General features: G+C 37.2%; 1 protein-coding gene across 3 annotated transcripts in view; it reads right to left on the reverse strand.

The window, feature by feature from the left end:
- Positions 1-15,986: 15,986 nt before the first annotated feature.
- RAB30 (RAB30, member RAS oncogene family) overlaps positions 15,987-27,265 on the reverse strand; it is an 83,853-nt gene continuing 72,574 nt past the window's right edge. For all 3 annotated transcript variants that reach the window (XM_041730148.1, XM_041730149.1, XM_041730150.1), the window contains exons 4-5: positions 22,004-22,187; positions 15,987-17,780 (exon numbers count right to left, since the gene is read on the reverse strand). In XM_041730148.1, coding sequence (XP_041586082.1) covers positions 17,530-17,780; positions 22,004-22,187 — 435 coding nt within the window. In that variant the 3' untranslated portion in view covers positions 15,987-17,529. The remainder of the gene's footprint in view (positions 17,781-22,003; positions 22,188-27,265) is intronic.

Below are 27,265 nucleotides of genomic sequence, written 5' to 3' on the forward strand. Positions count from 1 at the left end.
AACTGGAGAACCTAAAAAATCTTGAGCAAGACACTAAAGCACCAGTCTCCCTGAAGCATGGGTGCTGGGGCAGGATCCATATACTCAGATCTCAGAAATATTATCTGACCATCTCTTATTCTTTATTTTGTTATTTGTCTACAGTTTAAAAGATGGTGCCTGTCACTGTTCTGTTATTGGCCCTGCTACATATACTTTGGTCAAATTTATCCATTTATCTACAGTTACCAGTCATAGTCTGTTTAATCCAAAGTCTGTCTTCTGTCTAGACTTTCTCCTGAGATTCCATTTGTATGTTAGTATTTTTGTTATCATTCAGTTTGAAGTGTTTAATAATTTACATGTGGTTTCTTTGACCCATGAATTTTTTACAAATGTGTTTTTCTTAATTTTCAAGCATATGTGGTTTTTTTTTTTTCCTAGTTACCTCTTTATTGCTGACTTCTACCTAAATTACACTGTGGTCAGAAAACGTATTCTATATTATTTCAGAGACTTGATTTGTGGAGACTTGTTCTGTGGCCCCATCTATAGTCAGTTTTTGTAAAAATGCCATGTATGCTTGAGAAGAACATGTATTCTGCAGTTAGGGGACGCAGTATTTTGTACGTATATATTAGGTTAATCTTGTGCAAATTACTTGGACTGATTTTCCCCCATTCTATCAATTATTGAAGGAGATATTTTTAAATTTTCCTCTATGATTGTGAATGTGTTTTGCACTTTAGTCAGGTTTTTTTTTTTTTTTTGAGTCTATTATTAGGCACAACTTCAATTTTGTATCTTCCTAATAGACTGAAAAGTACATCTTGAAATCTCATCACCATGATTTTTTTTTTTTTTTAAGTAATCTCTACACCCAACATGGGGCTTAAACCCACTACCCTGAGATTACCAGTTGCACACTCTATGGACAAGCCAGACAGGTGCCCCACCATGAATGCTTTTTTATTTGCTAATATCCACTTATCATTGTACTGCATTAGCTTGTTTTGATTAGTATTTGTAAGAGGTTTTGGGGTTTTGTTTGTTTTCCATTCCTTTTTATTTTCCAGTATCTTTATGTCTTAGATATGTTTCCTATAAAACTCTTAGTTGGGTTTTGTGGTGTTGTCCAGTTTAACATTCTTTTTCCTCTAACTGAACATTTAATCCATTAACAATATAATCAAAATATATTTAGGCTTATCTTCTTTCGTATTTCCTATTTATCCTGCCTGTGGTTTCTTTCCTTCTTTCTTTTCTGGTTGTTTATTTTTCTGCTATCATTCTTGTTTTTCTTTCTCCTAGGTTTGGTGATTAAGTGCTGTTTCTTTTTGTTTTTACCATAGAAATTAAACCATGCACCCTTAGTTTTTCAAAGTGTAAGTCTAATCAATGCCTATAATCCTATCCGAAAGACCTTCAGTCATTTTCAATCCATTTACCCTTCTCTTAAATTTATCATTAATATTAATTATTTTTTACCCTATCAGATACTAGTTTATTCATTTCTTTATTTTTGTTTTGTTTTTGGGTTTACCTACATACTTGCCTTTTTCTTTGCTCTTTAATTTATCTTGCATCTTGTACCTTCACTCTTCTTTGATCTGAAACCTATCCTTCAGAATTTCTTTAATTAAAGTTCTCTTGATGGAAAAACTCAAGTTTTTGTTTATTTGTTTGCTTTTAAAGGCCATATTCACATAATATAAGGTTGAGGTTAGTGACAGATGTCATCGAAGATGTCTAAAACAGACATAAAAATGAGTGGCTGAGAATCATTTATCCACTCTGGAGATCTAAACCTGAGGTATATGTGTTTGGCAAAGTAGTCCTATTCTTGTAGGCCTTAACTAGATTATTTATCTCATGGTTTGCAGTTTGGTTGGTACCAGATGAAGAGATTGAAAGCATTTGGTCAGATATTAATTTGAACAAGCTGAATGGATATGACAAAGTTAACTGGAGTCAATAAATGCCATTAACAGTGTGTTCCAACTCTCCTTGACCTTTGGGTATTTCTTAAGGAACAAAGGAGAAGTTGATAACAGTTCCTCTGACATTAAACCTATAACTGAGCAGCCAATCCGCCTGAACTCTACCACATCTGCTATAGATTGCATTAGGTTTCAATTCATATGTTGAAACCTAATCCCCAGTGTGATAGTATATGGAGGTGGTGCTTTGGGGAGGTGATGAGGTCAGGGGAGTACAGCTCTCACAAATGAGATTAGTAATCCTGTAAGAAAGGTCACAGAGTTCCCTCACTCCTGTCATGCCATAATAAAAAGACAGCCATCTATAAACCAGGAAACAGGCCCTCACCAGACATGGAATCTACAAGCCCCTTGATCTTGGACTTTCCAGCCTCCAGAACCGTGAGAAATAATTTCAGGTATTGGGGCCCTTGTTGGCTCGGGTGGTGGAACATGCAACTCTTGATCTTAGAGTTGTGGCTTTAAGCCTCTTATTGGCTGTAGAGATAACTTAAAAAGAAAATTTTTCTTTTTGGTGTTTATACACTAGTCAGTCTATGGTATTTGTTAAAGCCACCTGAAAAGATTAGGATAGTATCTCTTAATGGACTGCTAGTTAACTAATTTTCTATTTCATGGTAGTATCATTTACTGTGTGCCTATTATATGCCAAACACTGTGGCACATTACTTGTATTATTCATTTAATCTTCAGAATAACCTATAGTAGGTGGTATTGGCTCAGTTTTAGAGAAGAGAAAACTGAGGCACAGGGATGAAATTACTTATTCAAGGTCATAATCAGTATATGATAGAGCTGGAGTTCAAACAGGAGTCTTAGCTATAAAACCATGTTCTTCCCACAGGTACTAACATCTACCCTGACATCAGTTCTCTGCTTCTTCCTTTTAATAAAACCCATATTTTACTAAGTGTTTATCTCTTGAAAGACTGTCTCCCACTTTCCTTACAGGCCAAGTTATGGCCAGAGAGCTATAAATAGAAGTGTTGCATGGAACTTCCAAGAAGTCTCTATGGATTGAAGAGATCAAGCCCTTCTACCTTCCTTCCCGTTGCTGGGACAGTGACATGTGGGTAGGGCTATCGCACCCATCTTAACACGTTCGTCTTGAAACTAGAGGCAGGAGTTGAGAGATACCCCACTGACAAAACAATGAGAGCACAGTGTTAGTCCCGGGCTGCCAACCTCTAGATTTCTTTCAAATGAGAAAAAGAAACCTGTCTTGTTTTTTCTTTCTTTCTTTTTTTTTTTTTTAATTATATATAGCCAAGTAATCCTAACCAATATACCACATGTATCAGTATTCCATCTACATTTTGCCTTTCACAATTTTCCAAAGCTACCCAATTCTCTTCTCCATGACCCATGAATTAGTAAAAATGCTATCTGTAGCTCTAGGTTGTTAGCATTAACTCATTTTGTGAAAGCCCCAAATGGAGAGAGCTAACATTTGTATGCCTCCTCTGTGTTATGTACTCCTATATATTATCTCACATTCTCCCTGTCTCACTCCTACACCTAGGTGCCCAGAGACCCTGCATTCCCTCCTGCTCATTTATATGAAGTGTCTTTGAATAACTCAAAGTCAATTCTTCCCCTTGTGTACTCAGGGACACCAATCCAGATTCTGTCTTCCTCTCCTGTGTCAGGTCACTCACTCTCTCAAATAAATAAAATCTTTTTAAAAAATAAAAACAGGTGATCCCTGGGTGGCGCAGTGCTTTGGCACCTGCCTTTGGCCCAGAGCGCGATCCTGGAGACCCGGGACCAAATCCCACGTCGGGCTCCTGGTGCATGGAGCCTGCTTCTCCCTCTGCCTGTGTCTCTACCTCTCTCTCTCTCTCTCTCTCTCTCTGTGTGACTATCATAAATAAAGAAAGAAAAAAAATATTTAAAAATAAAAAAGTAAAAAAAAAAAATTAAAAATAGAAACATTTGGCCTCATTCTTTGACACCCCTTATCAGCAAAAACTGCCTAAAAGAGTTTATTCCATAGTCCTTTTCCTCTCTTCTGTTTCTCCTGAACTCATTCAGTGATTCTTTCAGCAGCATTTGACACAGTTGATCACATCTCCTTGGAATATTTTCTTCACTAGGCTTTCAGAACACTGCTCTCCATTTTCCTATTTTACTGGTCATACGTTCAGTCTCCTTTTTATTTTTTTTTTAAGATTTTTTATTTATTTATTCATGAGAGACACAGAGAGAGAGGCAGAGACACAGGCAGAGGGAGAAGCAGGCTCCTTGCAGGGAACCCAATGTGGGACTCGATCCCAGGTCTCCAGGATCACGCCGTGGGCTGAAGGTGGCGCTAAACTGCTGAGCCACCCAGGCTGCCCCATTCAGTCTCCTTTGCTGGTTCTTTTCCTGTCGCTAACTAAATGTTGGAGTGCCCCAGGGTCCATTCCTCAGAACTCTTCATTTATACTAACTTCTTTAATGATGTCAATCTAAGACTTTCCATACTTATTGACTCCTAAATTTCTATTTCCAGCCTGATCTCTCCCCAGATCTCAAGCACATATATACAGCTACCAACTCAGCAGTATCTCTTATTTGGATATCTAATAGACATTCCAAACTCAACACATCCTAAACCAAATTCCTGGTTCACCATACCCACTCAAATTCCTCTTGCAGTGTTTCTCATGTGAGCAAATGTCAATGAAACATTACTAGTTGTTTAAGCCAAAAACTTTACAGTCATGCTTGATTCTTATTTTTTCACACTTAAAACCATGAGCAAGGGGATCCCTGGGTAGCTCAGCGGTTTAGCGCCTGCCTTTGGCCCAAGGCGTGATCCTGGAGTCCCAGGATTGAGTCCTGTGTCAGGCTCCCTGCATGGAGCCTGCTTCCTCCCTCTGCCTATGTCTCTGTCTCTGTCTCTGTCTCTCTGTGTCTATCATGAATAAATAAATAAAATATTTTTTTTTAAATGAGCAAGACCTGTAGGCTCTCTTTTTAAAATACATAAAACAATCCATGTTTAAATATTTTTAAAAACTATTTAAAACTTTTTAGATATTGTGGCATCTGGGTAGCACAATTTGCTGAGGGCCAGGTTGTGAGGTCAAGCCTCATGACTCCACACTGAGTGCGAAGTCTACTTGGATTCTTTCTCTCAGCCCTTCCCTACCCCACGCTTGCTTGCTTGCTCTGTCTAAAATCTTTTTTTAGGGCAGCCCCGGTGGCGCAGTGGTTTAGTGCTGCCTGCAGCCCAGGGCGTGATCCTGGAGACCCTGGATCGAGTTCCACATCAGGCTCTCTGCATGGAGCCTGCTTTTCCCTCTGCCTGTGTCTCTGCCTCTCATTCTCTCTCTGTGTCTCTACGAATAAAAAAATAAAATCTTTTTTAAAAAAACTTTTTAGGTATGATTATGATCTTGTGATTGTTTTTGAAACACTTGTATTTTAATGATACATATGGAAATATTTCTAGATGAAATTATGTGATGTGTGGGCCCTGCCTCAAAATAATACAGAATGGAAAAAATAAGTAGGAATATGGAAGAAACCAGATTGACCATGAGCTGATGATTGTTGAAAGTGGGCTATGTGTCTGTGTATATGGAAGTTCATTATACTCTAATACTTTATGTTTGACATTTTCTATAATAAAAAATTATAGTTCTCATCGTGACCAAAAAAAATTATAACTGTGTGTTTAGGATGTTAACTAGACTTATTGTGGTGTTCATTTGACAATATATACATACATACATACATACATACATCAAATATGTTGTATACCTGAAACTAATATTATATGTCAGTTACACCTCAATTGAAGAAAACTGTTAAATAAAATATATCCAGAATGTAAACACACAATCTCCATACCTACCCCTATGGCCGAAGTCACCTTCTTTCATGTGGATTATACCAATAATCTTCCAAATGATCTCCCTGCTTCTACTTTTACCCTTTTATAATCTACTCTTAACGCAGCAGTCTATTAAAATATAAGTCAAATCACTAGCCTACTCAAAACCTTCCAAGGGCTGCTATGATCTGTATCACCACTCCCCTCAAAACTCATCTCCCCTTTACCTCTCTCTTATTTGTTTTAGCCATACTGTAATTCTTTTGCCTTAAGGTCTTTGTACATTCTGTTCCCTCTGCCTTTCACAAAAAGGCACACCATTCCCACTTTCCCTGCAAGTCTCTTTTCAAAAGACTTTATTGATGCAACCTCTCCATAACCACCTTGTATAAAAGAGTGACACTCCACCATCAATGCTTCTCTCCCTTGCCCTGGTTTATTTTCTTCACAGTAATTACCATCAGACATTACTATGTATTATTTTCTATGCTATGATATTTCCATTAAAGTAAGTTTTTATATTTTGTTCACTGCTATAGTTTCAATGACTAGAACACTTCTTGGTGCACAGCAAGTGTTTGACAAATAATTGAAGGCCGGCATTGAGATCCTCATTTTATAATGATGAAAGCAAGATAAAGAGGCTAAGTAACTTGCCCAAAGTAATACAGATGCTTTGACCAAAAGCTTTTGTACTCTTCATTCTTTTTGTTTGGAATGTTTCCCACGTTCAAAGCAGGGTCTTAATCTTTGTCTTCCATTGAAACGTGTGTACTTTCTACTCCAGCTGCAGAAAATACTTCACAAGGTTACCAGGGGATTAAATGTGAATATGAGCATGGATAAACTTTGTAGAGTGTTAGGCCACATGCAGTTGTTAGCCCTTGTGGTTTCATCTCTAAGATCAAAGTCAAACTAGCCTGTTTCTTCAAGCTTATTTTTATCTAGATGTGAAAATAGAACTATTTTCTAGGAAGCCTGAATAAATTTCAGGTATGAAAAGTTTAGATAGGATGTCTTATGTTACTAACATGTGGTTTCCTGCAAGTAAGTAATGGAAATAAGATATTTCAGTTATTGAAATATTCAGAGGTGAGCACCTGGCCAAAAGCACAGACACATGACTGTGGTTTAAATATAGCTCCCAGTTTCATCTCTCAGCTGCAGATGTGTTTTGAGGTATATAGATAGCTTATATGAGATATAGTCTGCCTGTTAGCTGATGTAGAATAATCAAATCAACTAAGTTCTCAAAAGTTTTTCAAAACACTAATTTCCAATTTGCCAAGGAATTCTGTACCTGAGCATTACATACCCCAAATGAGAAGCACAATGATTTAAACATTTATGTATTTGAAGAATAAACCACATTCATACTTTTCTTCCAATGATCTGATTATTTGCATAAGTATTTTAAAATCCTATTCAAGTTTACAATTTATCCTATTTAACCAATGGAGAAAAACAATGTTCATGGTGAAATAACTTGTCCAACTTGCCTTAGTGGGAAAAAACAAAATAGAATAAAAACACGGAAGAGTCAAAATTTCTTCTCTAGCTAATGGTATTTGCCTCATGATTTGCAGCTTTTACAGCATACTAGATCATATTAGAATGATATGAAATTTTCATATCTGACTGGTTCTAACCTAAAAAAACAAATTTCATGTGGTTCAGATTAATATTAGTAATAGAACACTTAAAACCACAGCATGTATATTCAGGAGAGAAATTCAACAATGTAACATCTTTTTCATGAAGGTGCTAAGAGAGCAAAAGTAAGAGTTTCATATCGTGTAGAAGAGCTGTAATTAGACAGTAGCATAAAATTATAGTAAGTGATTTTGTAAAGCCCAATATTTTATAAACACTAAATTTATAATGTCAAACAAGATTACAAGTTGTCTATACTCAACTAAAGAACACCATGTCAGGAAGTCCAAAATCAGGTTTGATCCTTTTATCATCCTGTTAACTCTACCATATTCTATGACCCACAGTACTGTCTTAATCCAAGACATTCATTTCTCAAGTGCATATCCCAACACAGGGTAAGAGGAAAGGACTGGAGAGGGGATGAATTTCAAGAAAAAGAATAAATCAGTGACTCCTGCAGTACAGGGGGGTGCGGGGGGGAACAGATTCCCACACCTGACCTATAGCATATACTAGTAAACTGTGAATAAATGAATGGGTGAATGAATGCCTTATTAGTAAGTAGTTTCATCCCTAATTGTGAAAGATAAGATCTTAAGTGATATATCCAAAGAATATAGAATCATATAATGTGTTTTAGAAGGGACCTTAAAGATATCTATCTAATCTAGTGTGTGTTTTGTAGTTGAGAAAATCAAGGCTTGGAATTAAATGATTAGCCCAAAGTCACACAGCCTGTCATTATCAAAGACTAGAATTTATGTCTCCTGCTTCTCAGCGTAATACTCCTTCCACTATATCTTCATATAAAGCATCTTTCTCTTCATTAGAAATAATTAGCATAAAACCTTCATATTCTGAATACAACAGAGTAGTCTTATTTAGTATTACAATAAGAAGGCCTTAAAGATTATTTAATCTAGTCCCTTATTTTACAGAGGAGAAATCTGTGATACAAAATGTTAAACGACTTGTCCAAGGTTAGCCAATTAGAGAATAAACAAATTCAGGTGCCCAAATTCAGAGTACATTCCACTTTATGCTGAAGGACATTAGTGTACTAAAAGCTTATTTGCTTTTACTTACTTTGATGACATATTATACTTCACATGTGGGCAACAGGAAATGTTTATTTATATACAAGTACATGAGAAAGCAATTTCCATTCATCTTTTTAAAAAATTTTTACAAATAAAAAGTTATTAATACATTCATCCTTTGCACACAAAATACATTCTTCTTAGTTTTACTCTCAGTATGAATTTTGCTTAATAAAAACAAGACAATGGACAGATGGTTTGGCGATTTGACAATCTTTTTTCAAGATGGAAAATCCAAACTTTAAAGACAGTCAATATGTAAAAGAAAATAGATATTAAAAGTGCTCCTTCATTGAATCCTAGAAGATTGAATGAGTACTCCCTTTCTAACGTGGTTTGTAGCTATCCCTTAAAACAATGCAGAGGATTTTAGAAGTTCTCTATGCATTGACAACTCAATTTCTACAAGACTGAAATAGTCTTCATGAAATTGATTATTATATGTAAATGGTAGGCTCATAGAAAGATTCCTATGGACATATTGGGAAGTTAGCCATTTTTCAGAGGTCTCCTAATTGACCAATTGACCTAAGATTGTAAGTTGTAATATCCAGGTGGGATTTTTAAGAGGTTTTGCTTAAGTGAACACAAATGACTTGATTTGTTGGACTAATCACTTTTAAGAAAGATGTGAAAATATACATCCACAGAGAAAACTTGTACACAATGTCCATAGCAGCATTATTTATAACAATCCCCAAATGGAAACAACCCAGATGTTCATCAACTGATGAATGGACAATTGTGGAATATACATACAATGGAATATTATTTAGCCATAAAAAGAATGTATTGATTCATGATACAACATAAAACTTGAAAACATTATGCTAAGTGAAAGAAGTCAGACACAAAAAACCCCACATATTGTATAATTATATGAAATGTTCAAGATAGGCAAATCCAGAGAAACAGAAAGCAGGTTAGTGGTTATCAGACGTTGGGGGAGGAGGGTGGAGAAGTGATTGCTAATGAGTACAGTTTCTCTTTGGGATACTGAAAATGTTCTAGACTTAGATAGTGGTGAGTGTTGTACAACTTTGTGAATATACGAAAAACACCAAATGGAACACTTTAAAGGGGTGAATTAATTCCAAAAAGAGGGCTACAACTTCATTAAAAAAAAGATTTTAATGAAGTTCCTGTTCCCTATCCCTCCTATTTAATGTTGATTGAAGTTTTTATACAATCACCTTTCTATAGAATGTTTTCAGCTAAGTGCACTCAGGTCATTATGGGCTTATATTTCTAACAGGCTTTTTATTGAACAAACAAAATACATGAACATATAGGACAATACATTGTACTGTTATTTTCTGCATATTAACATTTAAAACTAAGTATTACGCCTGTGCTGAAGCAGATGGTTAGATTTTTATATATTGGTGTGTTCAGATATTAATGAGAGCCTATGCTTAAAACCAGCCAAATATTAATAACTGAGTTCATAAGATTTGATGAGTAACATGTTTGTTAAAACTATGTGTATGTTAAAGATCCATGTTTTAAAGGAAAGAGATAGGAAAAGGGGGGAAGTCAGGGGTTCTCTAAGTCTTCATAAAACAGCTTCTCTAAATATTTTAACTAGCTGCTGAGAAGAACTCCAGAATGATATATTTTGCATTTCATTTCATCCCTACACTAAAGGTCATGCATTAAAGTATAGTAATAATATATGTGGGGCATAACTTTTTCCCTTTAGGTGATCTAAAAATGTCTTCTTAACCCATTATTATTTGAAATTTGAAACAGAGTTTTGGAGGGGTGTGTGTGTGAGAGTGTGTGTTGCTGAAAACAACTTACACACTTACATTTATGTAAGTGTATTTACATAAATACATTTATATGGCTCCCTTACATATCATCAAAGGAGCTCCAACCATCTGGTATGTCTAGAGGACACTTCAGTGAGCAGAAATTAGAAGCCAGCGTTCCAGTCATTTGAAATTTTCAACAAAGGGACATGAAAGCCCCAACACATCTTAAAGGGATAAGAAGATTAATTTTTTTTAAATAAATCAATTGACATTCATTGTCAAATAGCCTACAAGAAAGTTCCAGTAGCATTCTGCAGTTGTATAGGATGAGAGAGTATTTCTAATGATTACATTCCAGAAAGCAATATGTTTAGCAGCTGTTTTTCAGAGGGCTTATCAAGTTTTGCTATTGTTATTTAATCCAGGCATAACTATGTAACTTTAAACAAAACTGTGGACCATTCAACTAACTAGTGATAAATTATCCTAACAGACCAGATTCTTTTATTATTCTCTACATAAACTTTTGCTTTATTAGGCATTGAGTACTCCAATTTTTATTTCAGAATACAGTGTACATGTAGAAAGGGACAGAAACCCTGCAAAATTTGGGTGTTGGTAATTATGTCCATCAAGTATATGTCATCTATGAAATGAAATTCTAAAAACAGGTGACAAAACTAGGTTTCATGACTCCATTTTTGTCAAAAGGAGAAAACAAAAGCCATAACCAGATTACTTCAGAATCACACTGTGTTATCAAGTACATAAGGAAGAAAAATACATGGATAATTGACGAGTTAATCAACAGTAAGATTATGATCTATATCTGATATTAGTAAGAAACTAAGAGTTTATAAATACCTAGTCTGACATTCCCCAAGAGAATAATGATTATGACCTTAATGAGCTTTTTCTGAATGTCATTAAGGGCAATAATAAATGGCAAACATGGTCCCTTAAAAAGAAGATAAGATCAACCCATTTTTCTTCCTGTGGAGAATGGGCCCAAGAAGAAAGAGGTTCAAATAGCACTGTGAGGTATTTCAGTAATAAAGTTAAGTTTCCTGATAATGAGTTTGCAACCCTGGAATTGCCTATTGGGAAAGAGTGCAAGAATACCTTTCCTGAAGTATGTAAAGAAATAGAGACTCTTGGGTAACAGTAATGCCCAAAGGCAGAAAGATGGATCAAATAAGTGACTTCCTTTTAAGGCCCTTTCAGAAATGGTGCTCTTTGAAGTTGAGAAGTGTTCTTTGTTTTGTCCTAAAAATCTATACTTTTATCAGACCATCCAAAATCTGCCCTTAATTAAGAAGAAAAGAACTAATATTTGAGTGCATACTGTTTACTGAGCACTGTCCTAACTTTCGATTTATCTTAACTAATTTTCACAATAATCCTGACAGGTACTATGAGTCTATCTCTCACAGATAAGGAAACTGATGCTCAAGAGATTATGCTTTGCATAAAGTTACAGCTAATTCATGGTAGTACTAGGACTCCTCATACCTAACCTGGTGTTCCCCCTTTCCCCCTTCTACACATCTCTGTCATCACTCCCTGAAATGTTAAAGTTAACAACCCAACAAGGATTCCCTTAGGAACTAGAACACAACATCTCCAGAAATTCTGCTCTAATTCAGTGGGAAAGTAAAAATTTGTCTCATGTACCAAGTAAGCCAATTAAAGAGATGGCTAGCTTTTGTGCCCTGACCTCTAATTTAAAGGAGTCAAAGAAACTCTTACCCAAACTGAAGTGTTTCTCACCATATTGATGCAAGACCAATGACTTTATAAAGAATAATGAAAAGCCATCTATCAGCCTAACAGGGATGCAAGTTATTTTGCAGATGGGATTATTTGGTCATGGGCTTTATTAGTAAATGTTGCTTAAAGTTATCTCTGATTTTTGACAATCCATGTTTTGTTACTTTTTCTACATAAAGAATGTAGGCTTGGTTCTATTAAAATGATTTGCAGATCATGTTTTTTCAAGAGAATCAAGCCAACTAACCAGGTCATTTGATGCTGTGCCAAAATAGGTCATAGGATCTGCTTTATGTCATTAACACACACCAGCCCATCCCTAATGGAAGCTGCAAAACTTCATGTTGGCATATTCATGGGATCTATAACTGAAGATTCTGTTCTGCTAAAAATGCCTGGTCTGAAATCCTAGATACTGATTATTCACTAAACTGAGCATGGCCTATGTTTGGCAAGTGACAAGAACATGATTTCTATGATTTCACATAACTTCTATTAAAACAATACCTTTTCTTCTTTTTAACTCAAGAACTAGTTTGTGATTTCAACTGAACATCAGTGAATGGATTGACAAAGCAATCCCAGCCTAGGGCACAATGACAAGCCAGCCTCTTAGCCAAACATGTAACCAACTCCTTCCAGGAGGGTTGGCAAATAGCAAAGCCTTTAAAAAAAATCATTAGCTGTGAGTCAATAGATACTTAACTGTTATGAGAGGCAAAGTGCTACAACATAAGTTAATAGGTCATCTAGTCCAACCTCCAACCAATGTTGAGATCCTTTCCCACATCATCTAGCATCTGCTTGACAGATACTATTATCTAAGCAGACCCTTCCATTGTGACTCATCTTTTGAGAAAGTTCTCCCTGACATACAGCCCAAATCTGTGGCCTTATGGTATTTATAATCAGTGGGCACTCCACTGCTTTGACCAGAGACTTGCTCTAATTCACTAGTTGTATTCCTGTCTCTTTCCTAAGCTAACTTCTTCAAACATTCTTCGAGTGCCATAAATTTTAAATTCCTTCATCATCTTTGTTATGCTTCAGTTTGTTTTTAATTTTAAAGTATAGCTCCCAAAAATGACTGTAACATTCCAACATCATAGATTTAGGAAAGAAGATGAAGTGTCATCTCTCTGGTTCTAAGATTACTATATTAATTGTTTGAAGGGATGATAACTTCTTAATTCAGTATGCTTTCTACCTAGTGTAATGAACGTAAGGGAAGGCAGCTTTCCTTTTAAACACAAATGTACTCGTGGGACAGAAATGAAATTTGAAAAGAAAGAAAAGCAAGCACATCCCCCTCTTATCCCAAAATTAGTGCTCAACCAGATTGCTTATGTGGAGTGCTGTTTGTCTGACAATGAGAGACACATCTTTTCACTGTTTTTGAATTTCAATTTAAGTCTCAAAAGTATTATGATGGCATTAAAATGCATCTGTCAGGACCATGGTTGAGGAAAAGTACATAAACAGTTGCAGTTTACAAAAAAAATCTAGAGAAAACAATGGGCAAACCCTAGAAGAGCTCTTCCAGAGGCTAATAAGAGTATTCTGTAAAATATGAATGGCCATAAAATGTAGCATTCTGCAGGATTAAGAAAAAGAAAGTGTCTATCTTAAGAGCCATTGGTTTGATATATGGGATGGAAAAAAAAGGAAGTTTTTTTCTGGTTATAAGATGATATCTTACGTGGCTTCGTTTATAAAAAAGATGTTTTCACTTTAGTCAGAAGAGCAATTCAAAATCACTTGCAACTGATATCTTTTTAAAATGATTCATTAGCTGAAATTTGATGCTGAATCTGGAAGAATTATATGTAATAGTGAAGGAGATAAATGAGACAAATCATTGACCTAACACTAGAAGTCACCAGTGTCCTCTAAAGGTATATATTCATGAATAGAATCCAGTCCTCTGTTAATTTCTGCCTCCCCTCTCCAACAAATCTAATTGCTTAAAATAATCCTAACCCAAATATATTACTTTGGCTAGTGGTTTTTTTCTTTCTTTCAGAAACTGACACATTGCCAAATCAATTCACTTGACTTTCATTTCTACTTACACTCTTGCCACTTTACTCAGGAAGAGATAGCAACATGACATGAGTAGAAAATGGAGGGAAAAAGAAAAGCTAATTGCCTAATCTAATCTGCAGAAAGGATAATTGGCCCTGCATAATCAAAATTAAATGTTAATTCAATAGAAATAATAAAAGCATGTAAAGAAATAAAAAGCCTCATATAGGTAAAGGAAAAAGCACAAAATCCACTCAGGATACAGTCTACACAAAGCCATAATAAAATATTAATATCAGCAAGCTATATGATTTCACAGAATCTCCCAAATCTTTGACATGAATATCACGTGTTTTCACTGGAAATTGAAAAAAGTTTTGCCATATATTTAGTGCCAATTTTATTTATTGGGGAGAGACAAAGAGTGAGAGAGAACAAGCAGGAGGAGCAGCAGAGGGAGAGGGAGAAGCAGACTCCCCACTGAGCAGGGAGACTGATGTGGGTCTTGATCCCAGGATCTTGGGATCATGACCTGACCCGAAGGCAGATGCGCAACTGGCTGAGCCATTCAGGTGCCCCATAGTAACTTTATTACACCAAAAATGGAAGCAGACATGGACTCTGATAGTGTGAGGCACATTAAGCTAAACTGAATTATGAGAGCAACTCTCTTTTTCATCCACCATTAATAAATGAGAATTCATTTTTATTTAAGAAGGCTCATCTTAGCAAATATTGCCATGACAATAACAACTAGTAAACAAACCAGTGAGTGTAGCTCCTGGTCTGGGTTAAGATGACCACATTTAATTTCTCAAATTCTATTTGAGAAATTTCTACATAACTGGCAAAGCTCCACTTGGCACTAAGTCATTTATTCAACTAACAGTTATTGAGCACCTACAATATTGTCAGGGATCATTCTCAAACTAGAGATATATCAGTGAACAAGTGTCCACAAGGCCTAATCTGGAATTCACACAACTAAGGTGGGGAGGAAAGCTCTAAAATTCCCATGTATCTCTGCTTATGAACCATGGATGGGGTGACTGACTGTAAATTACAGAAAGGCTGGGGGGAGTAACAGGGAAGGAAAGGGCCAAGAACAGAACTATTTAATCCCCTTACGATTATGGCCAAGGGTAGACAGAAGTAGCAGAGCCCTAGGGAATATGAATTTCAGAATGCAAGAGTGGTCCTAGAAGCTGTCGTTCTATGACTAAATGTGTCCAATCTAACAAAGTCTAAGTTCACAAAGCAGTTTTACTTTCAACACACTTGCTGCTGTGGAGACAAAGTTGGGTCATCACATGGGATAGTTGGATTTTTGCCCTAAATGAAAGATGGTAAATCTAAATCTATTGACATTTCCTCACAGTTTAAAAAGAGAGGTTCTTCTACCCTCCTTCATCAACTTGTTTTCTTAATAGTTTTATATTTGCTGGCTTAATGGAGAAATGAGGAGGGAAAAACGATTATAAATTATTTTGGTTGGGGTTTATTAAAATGATTTTTCTTTCCTGTAGAAACAGATTCAAAAGAAAAGCAATTCAAACTTCTGGGATCTCTTTCTCTCACCCATAGGACCTGGACAAACAGTGAAGCCAACCAAAAATATCAATCTCTTATACAATATGTATAATCTGTATACAAGAGATGAGGCACACAAATCTGCTAGAGAAATGCTACAAATGCTTTATCAATATCATGTTTCTATGTGCCTCATTTCTTTAAAATTAAATAGCTTTCAAACATCAACACATCAGGACTGAGATTGCCACCATCTACAGCAACAGAATTGCATATCCTACCCTTATTCCATTACTCATCCCTAAGTGATGCCAAGCAGCAAGCTACAGAAACATCTGACACCATGAACAACATACAGGTTTAATTATTTCCTCAATTTGCATTTGTATCAGTGAACAAATTGGAAGGCATCAAAGTATGGCACTAAAGAAATTAGTAACACATATTCAGCAGCACATCTTTCATTTTGAGTCTTGTTTTAAAATTGGCTAAGTAAAGGCATATACACCTCCATTTGAATTGGAGATTTGCAGTAACACATGCATATAAAGGGTGAGAGGAAAAGAGTAAAAAAATGGGGAAACCAGGAAAGAAAGGAAAAGAAAAAGAAACAGGAAAGAATGTATGATCATGAGTCTGAGAGTAACATTACTACATGAAGAAGGGACAAATGACAGCTCCACCTGGTTCCACAAGCAGAATTTTTCTAAGGTAATTGAAGATACAAAAGTGGTTCATGAGACTTTTCATCTGTTGCTTATTGTCACTTATCATACTAAAAACATGTACAAAATTCTAAGCCTTGGTCTGTCCAAGATGGATAGTACCAGGAAGTAAAAGATGTCACCTGCTGTCAAGGACTGTGCTCTGCTTAGAACTCTGCATCGCAGTCCATTAATCCACAGTATTTTGGTCAGATCTGGTCTGTTTACTCATACTACTCATAATGTCTTAGAACTAGTCTTTTATATTAGAATATCACCAACATTTTTTTTCATTTTCTAACATTTTCATTTACTTAAAGGGCAGGTAAGATGAGAGAATAGGAGAAGAAAATGATAGAGATTTAGAGGGGACAGAATTTGAGAGGGAAAGTATTTTATTTTCCAACAGATCCACCCTAGAAAAGATAGTAATGAGACTTTGAGAAAGAGTGCCGATTCATGGACTTCCCTTATTATTATTTTTTTTATTTCAATGTAATACATTTAAGGACATCAATGTACTAAAATGTTTGGTCTGTGAAAGAGCAGAATCATTAGCACCAAAAGGAGTCATGGAGCTTGTATATATTATTAAACCAATGATTGTTACTGTTGGTCATGGGAAAAAGTTTCATTTCATTTTTACATCCCAAAGTTCTTGAAAGTGCCTGTGGACAAGGGAAATAACACTTTTCAAAGTCTCCATGGAGTCATCAATACGCACCACAGAGGCAGTACTTGGCCTTCCCAGTTTTGGTTTATCTGGTAGACAGGAAAACCAGGGCCCCCAAAAGCCCTAAATAATAGCCCCTACATGCACCCACTGACGTGCAGGAGGGATCCCTACAGTACAGTTCCCCCTGGACTGTGTTCAGGAATGCGCTTTTACTTGCTTTTTTTTTTTTTTTTTAAAGAACAAAAGCAACATGCTCTGCAGATCATGGAGCGCCTAGTGCAATTTTCTCCTTGCTCCAACTCCTGACTGCAAAAGGATGAAACCGTTATATGTTCTGCGAATGCTGGCCTGTGGACAAAGCCTTTGGCCTGCCATGCTTTGTAAGCTCTGGGTCCCACAGGAGTCAGAAGGTCTGAGAGCAGGAGCCACAGTCATCACCAGATCTTCCCAGCAATTCGGAGCCCATCAGGGCAGCTGCTGATTCCTTTTGCTTCTCCTCGCCTCAGCCTTTAGTTGAAATTACAACAAGTCAAGTAGCTGATGCTTTTCCCTTCTCCCGGCAAGGGTGAGGAAACATTGTTTACAAGTGTGTTCTGTCTGGCTTCACTGATGAGGCGGCATGCTAAGTCAAGGAAGAGTTTCTCCACGTTATCGGATTCCTTGGCTGAGGTCTCCAGGTAATACATGTCCTGAGCCTCTGAGAATTCTTCAGCTCTCTGTTGGGAGACCTCTCTCCTTTCAGCTAGATCAATCTTGTTGCCTAAAACAGGGATAAATCAAAGAAGGAAACATCATTTGAGCGCGGCAGCATCTAAATTCAATTTCATATCTGAAGTCAAATCAAACAGATGGGCAAATAAAGCAAAGCAAATGTGGCTGTGATTACTGGAATGTTTATTTTAAAATATCAATGCCATTTGTAATGGCAAAGAACTGGACACAACCCAAATGCCCATAAGCCGGGCACTGGCTTCAATGAAGTATGGTACATCTGCACAATGCAGTTATTTGCCACTGTAAAAAGCAATGAGGAAGGTCTCCATATACTGCCATGGAATGAGACACGAGGATATACTGGTAAGCAAATAAAGCAAAGTAGAAAAAAGGTATATAACATACAACTAAGAAAAAGGGATAAAAAATACATAGATGCATGCTCACAAACTTATTTTATTAATGTGAGAATAAGCCAAAATTTTACTTTTAAAGATAATGGTTACCCATGAAAGGAACGAGGTTGAGGAGATAGGGAGGGGTAGAAACTTGATCTTTCTAAATATAATTTGTCTAATCCATTTGATTTCAGAATCTTAGAAATGTTTCACATAATTATACAACTATAACTATATAAAGGATACAAAATTAAATTTAAAAAGCAATCCCTACAAATGCAAAGCAAAATGGAACAAATGAACCTGTTTATCATGAAATGGCATAACCACACAGAGGGGAACTATTTTGACTTTAAGATCTAGTATTTTAGCCATGTGTCCCCAGTGGTATATACTCTAAGGACAAAAGAACTGAAGGAAAACATCTTGAACTGTTGCAGTGATCATCCGGTCAGTGACAGTGTGAGTACTGTTATTCTGAGGAGGTTCTATGGGTATTAGGGCATAAAGCAAATGAGTAACTGTATTAGTATCATTGGGTCTGAGATTTGGGGCATGGGAAAAAGGAAAGAGAGAACAATTAGGTTAACTAAATTTTTTACACTCCTGAATTATAAATGGAAGTATCAGTGTGAATAATACATGGTGGATTTTATCTTTAAGATTTTTTTCTACCTCTGTTCCCCTGGAAACCTGACAAAAGTGGTATGTCAACTGTGTTGCCCAGCAACAGAGCTTATGGTAAAAGTGACCCCTAACTGATAAAGTCCATCTGACCTAGGAATTCAGTGTATGAATTATAAATATCTAATGGAAAGTCAGAACTTCGGGCTTCCCTGAGTATGGTGGCTCTTCACTTGGAAAGACCCTGAAAGTTAGGTCTGCGGAGTTGTTACAAGAGAGACTGGTTCCTATTAAGGCTTCTAGGCCAAGGCAGGTCCATCACATGCCTGACATAAGCCTTTCTCTTCACACATGAACTGTCCCAGGGAGTCCTGGACCACTATATGGACTGCTATTGAGGATTACTTCCACTGAGACGGAATGTCTGATGCTGACCTGCTATTAAGCCGTATTTTCTGTCCTGTATCCTTCTTAGTGAATATCATGCCAAGTGTGGCCTATTGTAGTCTTGTGAGTCAAAGTGTTTGGTGGAGCCTAATAGACAACCCCCTGTGGGCACTACAGAATTCACCACACACACACACACACACACACACGCGCGCGCGCGCGCGTTCTGTACGCTGAAACGCTAAAAGCAATGACCACTCACTAGTAAGGAAGATTCCTACCACCTTGGTTGTGGCCTCTATATAACTTCCCATTAATAATAAACAGCGCTTCTTAAAGAGATGGCTAATTCCTGGTCTGGGGCAGGAAATGCACAAATTGTGCCTGGAACACTTAAACCAGAAAGCAAGTGAGGTCAGTGTCAAAAGGTCATATCTACAGGACTCAGGAGACCATTTGAAGCAGCTCCTCTCTCAGAGTTGGAACAATTGGACTATCAATCATAACAATTGCAAGGGCCTAGAATATACTGAATATATCTAAATTAAAATAATATTCAAAATATAAACAAATTTTAGTTGTTACTGGAAGATACTAGGGAAACAACTCATTATTTTAAAATGTGGAAAAAAATTTTAAAAGATAGTCAATGATTTTTCTTGGCTATTCTATAAGACCTGTACCTCAGAATATCAACTAGGAAGCATATTTGCTAAAAAGGAAAACAAAAGAACTGAATCTGACCAGGTCTCTAAACTTACCTACAAATCTGCAAGAAACACAGGTGATGGAAGAACCTGTCAAGTGACACTACAGTGGTGAAATAACAAAACTCAGACTTGAAAACTCTGAAGGATAAACAAATGCTTTAACAAATAAATTCCAAAGGAGAAAAAATGGAGGGATAACCTACAGGTAAAAGGAGAATTCAAAGATACAAAAATCAATTAGAACAAACAAGCCTTATTTGGATCTTTGATTTGAACAAATTTTTAAGAAATGTATGAGTCAATCTAGGAAATCTGAACATTGTCTAAATTTTTGATGCTATTAAAGAACATTTTTTAGGTCTGAAAAGGGGTTTGTGGTAGGTTCTCTTCTTTAAAAATCTTCCTTTAAAGATATACATTGAAATACTGAAAGATAATATAACATCTGAGATTTGCTTCAAAATATTCTGAAGGCAAGGGGAAATAGCATAGAAAGGAAACAGATAAAATAAGATTGGCCATGAGTTGATAATCACTGAAGCTGGGAGATGTGTACATGAGGGTTGGTTATACCACTTTTTCTACTTTTGCTTATGTTTGAAATTTTCCATAATAAAAGTTTTTTTTTTAAACCAGTGCCTCTTTCATACTAAATGGACTAATTATCTCCCACCAAATCTCCATTTAACTTCCTTAGACAGAATCCCAAGGAATAATGCTTTAACTCAAGTTCTCAAGCGCTTTCTGTAGAATAAAAAGAAGCCCAAGTCCTTAGATGGGTGTTTCAAGTGCTTCATGACAAACATTCTCCAGTGTGCAAGAGGGTTCTCAGGAATGGACACAGAGCACTAGGCACTTAACTCAGCAGTCTGAAGGAAAAGTCCAGCAATTTGTTACAAAGCAGCACATTACAGTTGGACAAATACAAGGCTTGGAGTTGATCTTACATGCCGTGTAACCTTGGGTAAAGAACTTCAACTCAAAAAAAAAAAAAAAAAAGAACTTCACCTCTCTGAACCATGATTTCCTCATATGTAAATTAAGAATTATTACACATAAAAAAAAAAAGAATTATTACACATAAATTTCCTAATATGATTTCTGGCACAGGTGTGCTAGCTATAATGCTTACTGTACATGTTTACTTACCTTATTGTTAACCATAATTTCTGACTTAACAATGTTTCTGAGATGCTCTACAATGTTTCTGAAATTCCAAAATTCAAGTCTTGCTAGAATTTATAGTAATATTCCTTTTTAGGAAGAAAACATTTTTTTAAAAGATTTTACTTATTTATTCATGATAGAGAGAGAGAGAGGCAGAGACAAAGGCAGAGGCAGAGGGAGAAGCAGGCTCCATGCAGAGAGCCAATGTGGGATTCGATCCCAGGACCCCAGGATCATGTCCTGAGCTAAAAGCAGACACTCAATTGCTGAGCCACGCAGGCACCCTGGAAGAAAACATTTTAACAGCCATATACTATTAACATTTTTCATCACCCCATAGAGGAGTTTATAACAATCCAATCCATGTCACTGCAATTCCACTGTTAATGGTTATGTATCTGTAACCACAGAAAATCATGGGTTGTTTTCTGCCTTTTCCCCTTTGCTAAACAGAGGTTCTATCCTCCCACAAAATGAAACAAACTGCAGAATTTCCCTTAGTGGATTCTTTCTGAAATTAGAACTTTTCAAGTCAGCATGAATATAAGAGGAGGAAAAAAAAATCTTTTTTTTTAGACAATAAGCAATTGCTTCACGAATAAATTCTTTATCAACTAAAGAGATATGCTGTACCTCTAGACCAGCAGTTTCCATGATTTTGTAACTAGATTTTTTTTTTTTTTTTGGTAATGTTTAGCAGCCCACATAACTTTCACGGTAGTCTACCTTCTTCCCTAGAGCCTCCATTGACAGAAAAATCAATCAGCAATATTTTCTACTTTACTCTTCTAAACCATCAACTTGGGATAGGACCTATTTCATTTTCCCTTTCTCTCTTCAATTTCAGAAGAACTGAATGTTGACTGCATGAATTATGTAGCTGTACACTATATTATTGGAAGGTACCAAGGCACAAGCATTATGTGATTATAAATTCTCTGGTGGCCACAAATCAATTTCCCCCCTCATTAGTCCTTACTTACCCACTAGCACAGTGATGACCTTGTTGCTGGCATATTGTTCTATCTCCCGCAGCCACTCAGGAAGGCAACGGAAGGATTCCTCGCAGGTTATGTCATAGGTGAGGATCAAGGCATTGGCGCTTCGGTAATAACTCTGGGTAATGGACCGAAATCTCTCTTGACCTGCTGTGTCCCAGATCTGAAGCTATAAAGGCATAAGAGAAAGATCAGGTTGGAAAAGCAGAAAAGAAAGTATTGCCTTGCTTTAGTTTAGAAATGGAAACACTTCACTCAATTTCATGGTTATTTTCTGCCCTAAGAAACAAACAACAACAACAAAAAAAAAGTGGTTTTTTTTTGTTGTTGTTGTTTAATGTGGTAGGTGTATCTGGTTAGGGAGAGGGGCTTGCTTTGTTTTGGGGTTTTTTTTCTTTATTATATTACCTAAGAATCTCTTTTATTCTTTAAAAAAAAAACTTACTGAGCATTTATTATACATCAAGCTCTAAGCATTTTACATATAACATAATCAATGAAGTAGGTACTATTACTATATCCATTTCTCATGTGAGGAAACTGAAACACAGAGAGATTAATCAAGTTGCTCAGTGTCTCACAGCCAATATGTGCCAGAGTCAATTTTACCAGGCACTCAAGTCCCAAAGTTCAGGTTCTTAAATACAATGACGTATTACAAATGTCAGGATACAGAGCAAGCTGTCATTCTGTGATTGCTGGCATTTTAGACAGCAAGTGGAGCAGGAGAACATCCAACCTCAACCACCTTTTCCAGCTCAGAATTCAAATGAATCTATTAATATACTATCTTTGTTAATGAAAGCAGGAACAATGCCATGGCAAATAAATAATAATAAATAATAATAAAGAAAATAATCTCCCTCTACCACTTTTAAGCTCTAAGACTTTGGGCAAGTCACGTAATCTTTGGGCTTCAGTGGTTTCATGAAGAGGTTAGTAATATGCAAGTCTACTGAAAGTTCACATTTTCTGAAGTCATCTACCACTACTAAGACCTAGTAACTGATGGTTCTAATAATAAAGAAGAAAATAAAAAACACTTCTCCCTTCTCCCCAGATTTTCTTGCACAGAGTAGAAGACTGCAAAGAGAGCCATTCTCTAGAGACTCCTGAGTACAGAACAATGCAGAAGGCCTTGAGAAATAACATCAACAATAGTAAGAATATTCCCTTCTAACTGCATAAAATTCATGTCACAAAACGCACTCCCCTCCTTTAAGAGAACATCATTTCCTTAAGGGACACAAACTTTCTGAAATGTTCAGATTACGCCAGGCTCCCCATCTCCACCTCCCAGCACCACATATTTTCTTCTTCCACCCACCCTATAATTCTCCCTTATGGCACATGACACCCTTGAATCACTTACTTGTAATGATGTTTGCTAACTGTCTTCACTAAACTGAAAGCTTCATGAAGGGGAAGTGGTCCATTTTACTCAAAGAATCCCCCATGCCGAATAAAGTGCCTGCCTCGCAGATGGTTGATGTTCAAATATTTATTGCGGGTCTCATTTAATCTTTATAGCAGCCCAGGAAAGTAGGTGAGGTAAGGTCTCCCCTCCATCTCCTAACTGGTTACACACAAATCTGGGACTCAGACTCCAGGCCTTCTTATTCCCAGTTGAGGACATACCCCACCACCACGCTGCTTTTGCCCCCAAAGAGTAATTTTAATATACATTGGCATCCAAAGAGGATGAGTTAGTTGGTGTCACCCTCTGTTCATATCAGTTTAGCTGTGAAGACTAATGAGGGACCAGTGGTCCCTGTCCCCAAACAGTGGCACAAAGCTCTCCTTTGATCTGAAGTTGCAGCTGCTCTTTATGATGTACATGAAAGTCTGTGTGTGCTGAAGGCGACCATACAGATGTTATGGCTTTTGCTGGGACAAAAGCTATTTCTCTGCTCTGCTTTAAACCTAGGGACATGGTTCCCCTATGCCACGATGTGTCTTAGAACAACAGACTATTGTTTTAATACCACAATGAGCCTTGAAAAACACTTGTCATTGAATTTAATACTGTCAATCATTAGAAATCACTATGTTCTCATGATTGGCACATCTTGAGAGCAGCTTTGAGAGTTAAAACCACTGAAATATTTCCTAGAATGCTGCTTGCCAAAATGTAGGCTGCTTTCTCATAGGGGGCTGCCTATGTCTAGCCTCGGAGTTGATTCTTAAGAATATCCATATTCCACTGCCTTTATCATTTAATTAGGTTTTACTATTTTCTATGCAACTCATTCGCTCCTTTTCAGCATTTATATGTCATTAATATATGCAGAGTGCTGTGCTAGGCACAGGAAGGATACAAAGATGAATACAACACAATTTCTAATCTCAAAGAGTTCACAGGGAGCTTGTCTAAAGGAAGGGCAAACACAGTAAACTGACCATAATAAAACAGGAGATGTTCTTCTATTAAACAGGTGCCAGCAGGAGAGAATCTCTCCTAGTTTTTAATCTCATGCTGGTCAATATGTTCTCAATACTGCAGCCATGGGCTTTCTAACCATCCTCCTCTCCCTCAGGGGGATCCACTGTTCACCTACGCTCTTTGTACCACTGCTTCTCTCTATTGTCTCACAGTTGCAATAATGCATTGCAGTCACAGGTGTACTTGAGTGCCTCTTTATTAGACAGTCATTTGAGGGCAACTGCTGTCTCTCACTGAATCTTATGCTCCAGGGCCTTCCGTACAGAGTACATGGTACATGGTGGACACATTTGAAAAATGCCTAGCCAAATGAAAAAAGGATGACAGACTCACAAAGAAAGGGCTGATTAATTTTGCTTAAATGATTAGTAGGATATTAAAGAAGGTTTCACACATAAAATGTTTCACCTAGCTGACAACGAGTTCCTAGAAAGCAAGAATGCTTTACCTAACACAGGGCTCAGCATGCACCATCTACTATACCATAATATAGGTATATGGATGAATGAACAGATGGTCAAGTGAGAAAACACATGTGCATATGTTCAAGACATTCTTATCTATGCAATATATAACTGATTACAAAGACATCCAGCAAATCTTCTATTTATATCATAATTAATCTCCTAAGGTTAAAATGTTGTAGTCTGAGCTTAATGTTTTGCTTGCTTCTCATTTACTTATGACAGACTTTTAAAAAATGGATAAGAGAAAACTCTACAACTGTTTTTTTTTTTAAAAAAACTGTTCTTTTTTTTAAAAATACTTATTTATTTATTTATGATAGACATAGAGAGAGAGAGGCAGAGACACAGGAGGAGGCAGAAGCAGGCTCCATGCCAGGAGCCCGACGCAGGACTTGATCCCAGGACTCCAGGATCGTGCCCTGGGCCAAAGGCAGGCGCTAAACTGCTGAGCCACCCAGGGATTCCCCTACAACTGTTTTAATTGAATTTTCTACTCAAGGTCATTTCAAAATGCAGACCACTTTAAGAGAAGGGCCTCAACTTTGCTTTAGTGAGTTGGCACTAAGGCTTAATCACCAGAAGAATTTTTCTAAGAGTTTTGATTCTCTGTCTTCAATGCTGGAAGCCATCCTAAAAGGAATGACACTTGGGGCACCTGGGTGGCCCTGGGAAAGGAAGAGAAAGAAAGAAGGAAAAGAAAAAAGAAAAGAAAAGAAATGAAAAGAAAGGAAAAGAAAAGAAAAGGAAAAAAGAGTAAGTAAGTAGGGGCTGAGGCCAGGTGATGAGAAGTCAGGAGAGAGAGCTGGGGTGTGGTGCTGCCGTGGCAGTCCCCAGGCAGGTGATCCTGCACAAACCACCAGTAGATTCTCTTTCCCACTGACCCTAAGGGACTCTGAGAAAGCCTGCAAACTGCTTGCAAAAAGACACTTAACCATCACAGAGAAGAGGTATTCAGTAAGCATGAAAGAACAAAGACAATAAGACAACAACTGTGTCATTAGCGAAACTTGGGTAGCTTTGTCTTCTTTCACTGAAAAACTAAAGAAGTTGCTCCTGTGTGTCCACATCCTAATGAAGCCCCCGGATGAATGTGGTTTGAGAGGGTCATTCTAGATCTGGATTCCACATGTATGGCTAGAAAGAAACTCAAGCAAATTAGTTAGGACTAATTAATTTAGGAGATTAACCAACTCTTACTTTTTAAAGATGGAGGTCCAGAGGCCTAATAGGGTGGCAGGACAGTAACTGTGCCATGGATGGGGAGAGGGGTAAGACACAAACCCTGTTCCTGAGAAGCCTGTGGTTTTGTGGTAGAGTTGGATGTTATAAAAAGATGGATTTTAGCTGAGTGTAATAAGGGCTTAACAATGAGATTATGGTTTGCAGAAAATGGAATACATGTAATCCCTGAACCTGGGGATTCAAAGGAGAAAAATAAGCCTGTTCTTTAATAGCGGGGACAATTTCTTATTCACCTCTATTCATTCCCAGGGCCTGGCACATAGTAGGTGCTAACATTTCTGGTCAAACAAATAAACTCACTTATACATGTGTATATGACTAGGAAATCCAAACATCTGGAAGTAAAATGCCTGAAACACTAGTTTACTCAACTCCTAGGGTTGAAGATCACCTCCACTCTGCTGGAACAATAGTTACAAGTGGCTCTTCTGGTCAATACTTCCTGGATGCACACTCCTGTCTCCTTCCTACTCTCACACCTTAGCTCCTTCTCCCCAGCTTAATGCACTATTTTTCTGAGCATGCTGGTTAGCATTTACATGGATTTCACACCCTGCTTTGTTTTTCAGTGCCCCTAGCTCTCCATTCACTATTGTATTTGGTGTGCATGTCTCTGCAGAAGGAATCACTTTGAGGAATCGGGGCTGGAAGAGACACTGGGAGAGCTTCTGTCCTCCACTCAGAAGCCTCACCCTACACGCTTCTCTATGTATCTCTGAAATGCTGCAAGGGCACCTTGGAGCTTCTCTGCCCTTCCTGAGACATTTGAAGGCAGGAGCGCAGGTACATATGGGAGGAGGATGGAAAAGACATGGATTTAAACTTCAGATGCCTGGGTGTTATGCTATATGTTGGCAAACTGAACTCCAATAAAATTTTTTTTTAAATAATAAACAAACAAACAAACAAACTTTGGATGCTTCGATTGGGATCTAGCTGGAAATCTGATGCCACAGTTTTCATTGCGCTGCTGATGCCAGAGTGGAATTTCACTAACTCTGAGAGGCAGGCAGAGCACTGAGCCAAAGATCAACCTCTCTACCTTCCTCCACGTAACTCAGTCTTATTCCATATTTCTTCCTATCACCTTCCTCC

Source organism: Vulpes lagopus, chromosome 15, assembly GCF_018345385.1.
Source record: "Vulpes lagopus strain Blue_001 chromosome 15, ASM1834538v1, whole genome shotgun sequence".
NCBI classification, from domain to species: domain Eukaryota; kingdom Metazoa; phylum Chordata; class Mammalia; order Carnivora; family Canidae; genus Vulpes; species Vulpes lagopus.